This window comes from Antedon mediterranea, chromosome 9, assembly GCF_964355755.1.
Source record: "Antedon mediterranea chromosome 9, ecAntMedi1.1, whole genome shotgun sequence".
NCBI lineage: Eukaryota > Metazoa > Echinodermata > Crinoidea > Comatulida > Antedonidae > Antedon > Antedon mediterranea.
The window spans coordinates 20,132,775-20,142,091 of NC_092678.1; the positions used below are offsets into that span (position 1 = coordinate 20,132,775).

Consider the following 9,317-nt stretch of genomic DNA (forward strand, 5'->3'; position numbering starts at 1 on the left):
ACCATATTATCTACTAACATTTATTTTAATATTTATCTAATTCAATAATATATTATATATATATATTTTTTATTTTTTTTTTTGTCTTCCTTCAAAATTATATAATGTAACCTAAATCTAAATAAAATAAATAAATAATACAGTACTAAAAATAAGACTAAATAGTATAATAAAAATAGTATCACGTTTAATTAAATTACAAATAACTATTAAAATTAAATATAAGAACAAATAATCATATAGGCCTAACAGGTGCATTTATTTTAATAATAACAGTATCATAAAATCAATTAGCAATTATATATATATATATACCGGTATATATTTTTTTTTTTTTATTTTTTTTTTATTAATAATAATGATAATATATTCGCTTTAAACTTGAACATATTAAGAATACTGATAATAAATAGATAATAACATTAACTCCATCATATAGGTTAAGTATTGTTCGATCTGTAAGATTACCTTGTTTTTACTATTTCATTTTACTTGTATAATTCGCTTCTTAGTTAAGACTTAAATGTTATTTTTTGATACTTTTATTTTTGTTTTTACACTGCCTTGTAAATTAACGCACCGTCTTATAAACGTGTGCCGCTGATACAAAAGCGTTTGTTCAATAAATTTATCTATCTCCCTCTATGGATTGGTAGTTTTCCCAGGGCACTCCACTCTGTGACGTCATGAATTACTTACTTGTGGCCTTTTGTCATTTTTGTCTCTGCCAGCAGTATAGGAATGCTGTAATATATATAGTAATCGTAGTATACAAATAATGAATGGTTATCAGCTGGCAGCCACGCCCTGACATTTTCATACGTCAGAACAGTCTTTTTTTCGTAGGCCTACAAGAAAAGCTGAACAAGAATATTACACTCTTACGTAAGAGTGCACTATAATATTTATTTTATCTCATGACCCGCAATCCTCCAATCAATATCAAGAATCTACTTTTGTGTGTTATAATGCTACGAAGCTAATTTCGACCCTAGATTGGTTGGTTCCGACTAGAGACGCAACAAAAAGACGTGCCATAACGCAAGGTAAATTATTTGACCAATCACAAGCGATGGGTTATTCGAACTGTCACTGGTTAATTGGGCAACTCGCTTGCGTCGCGTCTCTATAATGGGAACAAAACTTTAATAGTGTATATACGGTAGTTGAATGTGACTGAAATAGAAAGAATGGGGGTGTGGTTGTAGGGTATTATTAGCAAATATATGAGACACAAGCTATAATACGTTACTAAATTAAATCAGTTGAAAATCGACCTAAATAACTTAAATTATCTAGTAAACTAAGTGGAGATCTGTTGTTTGATTTAACGCCTTAACGATCCCATGGGATACGAGTTTGTCATTAAATAAGGAATAACCACATGATCAACGTCACGGATTGTCACTTTCGTACGCAACGCCTTCCATTTCTCCCTGCAGGTTACCTTCAGTGAATAGAAACTTGAGTTTATTCCGAAAATAATTTGCATAATGTGTCGTTGTTTGTCTGTTTGCGTAATAGATTATTGCAACAACAGTGAAGTCACACTCCTTTGGTGATAAGATTTTGCTCTCTCCAGGATTGTTTGTGATAGCTAACGGTTTTACATGTGAAGTGAATCTACAAAGATAACTTATTTGGTTTCAAATCGACTGATATTCAGCGAGTAATTCTTGTTGACATGTTTAAACACAATTTAATGTTGGTTTTAGAATAGTATTTCCACTTTTATATATATTTTAAGTTAGTAATGAATATTTAAAAAAAAAATTAAATGGATTCGAGGTGATGATCGAAATACTGTACCATTATTCTTCCCCAGAGAAAGTTTGTTTGTTCACATCTATAGAGGGCGCTTTCTTTGTGTGCCTTTGTTTTATTTCTCGCGACAAATTGGTTGATTTTATTATGTACAAGCTATTTATGGTAGTACTATACTATACTAATTTACAGTAGCAGTTTCAAACCCATTGACGTTTCTGGTTTAGGCCAGAAAAAACACACTTGTTTCTAACATTTTGAACAATGCTGACGTCATAGTCATAGCGCCCTCTGAGATGTATTAGAATACGAATGATGATTGGTGTTCCTGCATCATCTCGTTGGGTGTGGTGAGAATCTAAAAACTATAGTTTTGTTCAAAATGTGAAATTTTTTTGTACAGAATAAAGACAGAACTACATCGTGTCCAAATTTAGAAACTGTCCAATTTAGAGAAACTGTCCAATTTAGAGAAACTGCCCAATTTAGAGAAACTGTCCAATTTAGAGAAATCCAGAGTTGTTGAAATGCTATCCAGAATAGCGACAGTGTCCAAAATGTTAGAAGCTTTCCAATATGAATTCCAATTTGCTCAAAATGTTATTTGTTTTCCGGAATAACGACAGGAGAGGTCGAAAATGAAGTTAACTGTTACATGTATATACCAATATAGAGAAACTCTGATATTCGTCCAAAATGTGAACATTTTGTCAAAAGAAAACAACGGGTATGTTGTGTCTAAAAATATAGCAACTATCCAATTAAAGACATTTTTCAAAATGTGTCCAAAATGATCTCTTTTCTTCAGAATAACAAAGTTGTAGGCCAACAGTACAATTGTGTCCAAAGACACTCTCCATTTCCATATTTCACACGTTGGGGAAAAATAATCTACCAGAGTACGCATTTTAATCAGATCATTACACGATAAAAAAAAAAGCTCATAAACTTAGCATTTGTTCCACATTTTTTTTTAATCAAAGCAGGTTTCATCATCATCACCGTTGCTCGCTAATCATGTTGTACTTAATAATATTACAAACTCAAACCTTACATAAAAATAATTTACATTATAATCTGCAAATTAAAACATAGTCTCAGATTACACAGTTTAGTTAAAGTTCATTACTCAATACTTGGTGCCATTACGACGCAATTAAATTAATTTGACCAATCATAAGCGAGAATTCGGATGATTCGTCGCTTGTGATTGGACAAACTATACTTGATGTGGTTTAACATTGTTGTCTTGTCTCCTAGTGGGAACGAAGCCTAATGCTCTTAACTCACTACTGTATGGTAGTAGTCAACAGTTTGGTTCCAACTAGGAAGCAACACTAGAACATAAACGCAACCACAAGTTGACCAATTACAAGCGATGAATTATTCAAACTATCGCTTGTAATTGATCAACTCGCTTGCGTTGCGCTTACGTCCTTGCGTTGCGATCTAGTTGGAACCAATCTTTAATATTGTCTCTATTGTGACAATTACTCCATATACCGTATTATATAAAGAAGAAAGACGTACATAAAAAACGTAATCAAATGTCATATAATATTGCAAGCATGATCAAAGACGTTATAAAAAATAACGTATATTAGAAATAAATAATAGTTCTTTAACCATTTGTTCTTTTTTCATTAGGCTTAAAGAAATTAAAACACACTCTACATATATAAAATAATGACATTAGTAAATAAATAAATATATAAATAAATGATATATGCACACACACTGTTAACTATATTTTTAAAATAAATGACTATTTAGGCTTTTATTACGTAAAATAAACACGCTCCTTTCGACTTTTAGAGAATTGTATTTTTTTGTCTTTATGTTTTGTATTAAAGTTGTTTATTCTCACGCATATCTGCTGAATAATTATAAAGAGAACTCACACACATGTTGTCTTTCGTTCCATTATTCCATAAATTGTGGAAAAATAGAACAGTATATCAGTCACGTGATTGCAGGACATCCAAGATATGAGTATTGCATCCTGGGTAATCTTAAGCTCTGTCTACACTATCAAAGTGACAAAAAAGTGTGCCCAATTTATATGGTAGCGATATGCCCAAATAAGGTAACAATATGACATCAACATGTCCATATGGCCATACCACATGTTTTTGTCACATAAAGTTTGATAGTGTGGACAGAGCTTTAAACAATGACTGTTGAAATGTGTAATACCTTTTTTGTCTTGCTATTTATCTAATCTGGTTAGGTTAGTAATACTATTTAAATATTATTCAGGGATTTAGCAAAGGCCAGATGATCTTCTTAAGCCTATTGGCTAAGAAATTGCAAGAATGATTGAGAGAGATGCGTGGGAGGCATTTTGAATTTAATTATTAGGCCTAAGATCACAACAATAAAGAAAAGGTGAATTAATTTTTCTAGGACTGTTGTACGATGTTGAATAATATATTCGTTCCTATTATAATAATTTAATAATAATATATACGCGGTCTTAATCGCATACGCCTATAAATTGAAAGTAAAACATATGCCAATTCGGAAAAAAAATAATCGAGATTCGGTGGATATCAAACAAGTAGCTTTCTCCAAAACTTTCAATTTCACCATATTGGTTAGGCTGTTTAAAAAAAACGTAGGCCTACCACTGTAATAGGCATATATCAGCCACGCGCTAATATGTAATTTCTTCCTTAAACTTAAAACCTTTCAAGAGTATCTCTTTAAAATACTAGGCCTAGATTTAAATAAATACATTTATGGGAGGTATGAATTATGTCAGATATCCGGTTATTTATTGGTTTTTATCGTGGAAGAAGAAGAACGTTATTGGCTTTAAATAGCAACAAAAAGACAGTTAATTGAAGAATTTTTCTAATCAGAAATCTAACCATATTTCCATATTTGAATCTGATTAATTTCTTGAGATATGAATTTCATTAGTCGCTTTAATTTCAATTGAATATTTAATTTTCTATTTTGTATGCTTTAAATTAAAAACTGCTGGAAGACTTAAATTAAAATGTATATGCTTACATTTATAAGCATTACAGTTACCTATTCCAGTACATTGTCGGTACCACAAAGAGAGATAAAGTTGACTGGCGGCGCACAAAAGCAATTTTTCATCAACTGTTGAACGCGCGCGTCAACTTGTCTCTTGGTTTGCTTGCGCGTACAAAAGATGTATTGTTTCAACGTAGTCGCTTATGTACCGATTGATACGATCATGCTTTTTTTTTCAAGAAGAAAATTTGTAAAAAAAAAAACATACAGCATCCGATTAATTTTGATTTTGTTGTTGCCATCTTCATCCTAATTTTGTATCGTCATCAATATATTTTTTTTTTTTTTGTAGAAGCAAAGTAGGCCTATCTACGTTAAATTAATTAATCGCTAAATTTAGTAAAGTAATGTATTTGATGTGCCGGTAAAAATGATTACTAGTAAGTAGGAGAGTAGTTACATAGTTAGTAGTAGTTACATAACACACCTTATCGTGGATATCATTATAATTAAGACAATTAATGACTAAAGCTCTGTATACACTATATCATTCTGGCTGTGATGTGTCCAAATATGGTAGTGATATACCCAAATATGGTAGTGATATACCCAAATATGGTAGTGATATACCCAAATATGGTAGTGATATACCCAAATACGGTTGTGATATGTCATCGTGTAGTATACTATGGGCATATCAACATTTTTTTCACATAAAGTTTGAGAGTGTAGACAGAGCTTAAAGCTATGTCTAGTTTCACCCAAAAAAGTGCGATTTGCCCAAATATGGTAGTGATATGACATGTCCACATATGGGCACATCACATTTTTGGTAGTGTAGACAGAGCTTTACAAAGAAAATATACATTTTGAGCATTCAGTTTTTAGAAATGTTTCAGAAATTGATACTATATCATGTTTTAACAAAGAAGTAAATGAATTACACCTACATTAATTATCCAGATCACGAATCCTCTTTAAAATTAAAAATGCATTGAGAATTATTAGAAACATGGTTTTCACTCCATTCTACAAGTCGACATATTCATAGTCTGATACTAAATTTTGTCAATGATTTTTTTTTGCGATGAACTTCCTCTGACAACAGAACTTGTTTTTAATTGAGGCGTATGTTGTGTATCCTCCATTAATGTATCTGAAAACAACTCTTTATCGATATTGTTCGTATATAAAACTGGAAAACTGCTGCGAAATTCTTCGCGTAATTTTAATTTTAATTTTGTCGACAAACGTTATTCCACAACGTTACTCCTTTGGCTTTCTTTCAGTTCGAATAATTCATCGCTTGTGATTGGTCAACTCACTTACGTTGCGTTACGTCATTGTGTTGCGTCTAAACCGGGAGAGAACACTATTCATTTAGTCGCATATTTTAATTTATTAACATAAGAACATTGGTTTGAATGTAATGTGAATTAGTTAATGTACCTGTTGCGTAGACTTAAACGTCACATTTGTTTATCCGCGTAAAATGATATGCAAGACGATTTCATCACAAAATAATTCCGACGTCATCAATTATCAATATGAATTAGGAATACATTTTCTTCTCAGACTGGAAATGACATAGGTGGTATAGCCTAAGGGCTTACTCGTCATATACATAGAATATGTTTGGTGGGTAGTGATTTTTGAAGCAACAGAATAGGATGAAATCTATCAATTTTATTATTAAAGATGTATTGTCCCACAAAAATGAAATATAAAGATGAATAAAATCAGATTTGTAATAAGCCATTTTGCAGTTTTAATAAGGTATTCACTTCTGTAGAAAAGATAATATAAAAAAATTATTTTACTTATAAAACGACAAAAGAAACTGTTAATTTAGCCAAAAACCATTGTCTGAATTGTAAACAGACAATTTATGTATTTTCTGCTTTAAATTACATTTTTTTAAGGAAAATAATGTTGTTTTCGATCCAGTATTTGGTCAAAGTGAATAACTATTATGTGAAATTGAAATGGCATATTCAACAACAAAAAAGGTTTTGACAAAATTAGAAGGTTTGCATGAATAAGAAGTACTATCCACAGACCTTAGACTTGCGTTTACACGATGTACTGCAAACAATACTTTAGTATCATCAATGGAAAGACGGCTTTTTAACAATAAAACATTCTAAATCATGACCGTTCTCCCAGTGCGCTCTTTGGCATGCTTCATTGCAGTATCTACACAGCATGCACCTCGAGCAAACTTTTAAATGATTATTCCTATCTTCGGCTTTTCCACAGTCATTCCACGAGCACCAATGCACCATTTTAATAGTAGGGTTTCTATATATCAACCTATCCCTTTTAGTTCCTGGAAAACCAATAGGATAAAAACGTTTATAGCATCCTTTGGCTCGTCTTAAATTTTCTCCTATTCGCGCAATAAGTTCAGCAATGTGTATACCCGACTTCAAAGTCGGGTCGATAGCAACAATATACGCCCATATACCGCTTGCAGCTCGCATTACCCGACAGTCGTTTAGAGACGTTACTGCTACGCTGTTTCCACTCTCTGCGATGCAGTCAATGATTTTTAAACAAATCTCGGCTACGAATATATTCTTTGTTGTTGTCACCAGTTTTGTTATGGTATTCACAAGCCCGGAATGGCACGATACAGCGATGTGCTGAGGATCATTTGTGAAAGCTAAGGCGTTGTGAAGAAGCGCGAGAGCAGACACCATTATCGCCTGCGTACGGTTATAACCGATATCGCTTGTCGGTGAATCAAGGTCCGTCGAAACTGCTGGCTCTGTTTCTTTCTGCAAATGCAAACAATTCAGACAGATTTCGTTTAGTACTGGAAATAGTTCGCTATCCATGTAACAGAGACGCCTCGAAACTGGTTTGTACAGGCTAGACATCCATAAAAGACGAAGAACATTATCAATTTTAAGATCGTCTGGTGAGAACTGTGATCCGCGACTCACGAGGTACTGCGTACTGTACTGCAGAACCTTTTCAGACAAACGTTGAACAATTTGGCAGTATCTGATCATATTAACCGTCGCTAGTTCATCCATGGCGTCCAGTAATTGCAGTAACTGCCACTGGTCCTCCATATTTGCTGATCGCAGATGGCGGGCAAAGTTACGCACATGCGCGTCGACTTCACCAGACAGTAAAGCTGCTAACGTTTGCTCGTGCAGGAACGACGGTCGAATGCCTGATATCGGCGTCGTACATGTACTGTTTGTGTCAGCTGAGGCCATAGCACTGGTTCCACGCGGTAAATAGCCATTGGCAGCCTAGGCTGCTCACACGTTTAAACAGAATTCGTATTGTAAAGCTGAATGTCCATCCTAAGAAAAATTGTTTATTGCATTTTTGCCTTCGTCAGCGTTCGAGCACCTGAAATAAAAAATAAATAATTGTTACATCACGTTTCATGGTTTCCTTAGTTACTAGTTTCACGTTCCAGAACCGTGTCACTGCTGACTATTACCCTTAACAATGTAGCAGACTTATTTTACGTTTAGGTATGTTTCGTAAACAATGTTGTCCCCGATTACTGTCACTCTTAATTGTTTTCTATAAATTAAGATTCATTGGCGTATTGATAGGATAAATAATCAGAATAGGATTTTTCGAATGCCTGCAATTACGGCCTTGAGTAATTGATTAGGCCTGGTTCTCATTCCATTCTGCGCATCTGCGCAAACGCGTAAGTTTTCAGCGGCTGTATTATAGAACAGTAGTTGAAACATTAAGCTCTTTCTACACTATCAAACTTGTATAAACACGATGACAAACACTTTTTTGTAAAAGTAGTTTGATAGTGTAGACATGGCTTTAGAGGCATCTGAAACTCGAGCTGTTAACCGTGTTCCCATTCGGACGCGATTATCATACATCGCGTCCTTGCGTTGCGTCTTATGCTTGGTTCCCACTAGAGACGCAACACAAGGACGTAAATTAACGTAAATGAGTTGACCAATCACAAGCGATGGATTATTCGAACTGTCGCTTGTCATTGATCAACACGCTTGCGTTGCGTTTACGTCCTTCCGTTGCGTCCTAGTGTGAACCAAGCTTTAGTGGCAACCAAGCTTTAATATTTATCTTTCTCTAGTCTACATGCATTATATGTCGGTTTGTCCGTTGGGCCTAGTAGGCCGGTTAATGACTTCTTCATAATGAAACGAATCCAATAAACGTGTCATATTGATACTTAATATCATAACCACATCATTTCTCAACATAAATATTTATGTTTCAAATAAATATGCCATGTGACGAGAAGTGCTCAGATGGAACATGTTTATCGGTGATTTCATTAATTGCTACAAACAAGCAACACATGATGTTAAGTCCATCTATAGATCCGAGTCTGTCTATAGATCTGAGTCTCTTTATACGTCCGAGTCCATGGATAGATCTGATATTTTCTATAGATCCGAGTCCATAGGTCCGTGTTCAATAGATCCGAGTCCTATAGATCCGAGTCCTATATATCCGAGACATTTTGAAGTTATGTTAGCTGTACTGGAGACACGTAGAGATACGTTAAGCACAACAAGGACGTAAGCGCAACGCAATTAAGTTGA

General features: G+C 33.9%; 1 protein-coding gene across 1 annotated transcript; it reads right to left on the reverse strand.

Annotated features, from left to right (window-relative positions):
- Positions 1 to 5,702: 5,702 nt before the first annotated feature.
- LOC140059037 (uncharacterized) lies at positions 5,703 to 8,054 on the reverse strand. Its single transcript, XM_072104854.1, has 2 exons — positions 6,813 to 8,054; positions 5,703 to 6,106 (listed from the first exon to the last, which is right to left on the reverse strand). Exon 1 carries the CDS (start codon positions 7,980 to 7,982, stop codon positions 6,861 to 6,863), a length of 1,122 nt encoding a protein of 373 aa, XP_071960955.1. The 5' UTR covers positions 7,983 to 8,054; the 3' UTR covers positions 5,703 to 6,106; positions 6,813 to 6,860.
- Positions 8,055 to 9,317: the final 1,263 nt, after the last annotated feature.

Bases quoted from the DNA above. Each gene is read 5' to 3' on its own strand.
- LOC140059037 (XM_072104854.1), bottom strand. From the start codon at position 7,982: ATGGCCTCAGCTGACACAAACAGTACATGTACGACGCCGATATCAGGC.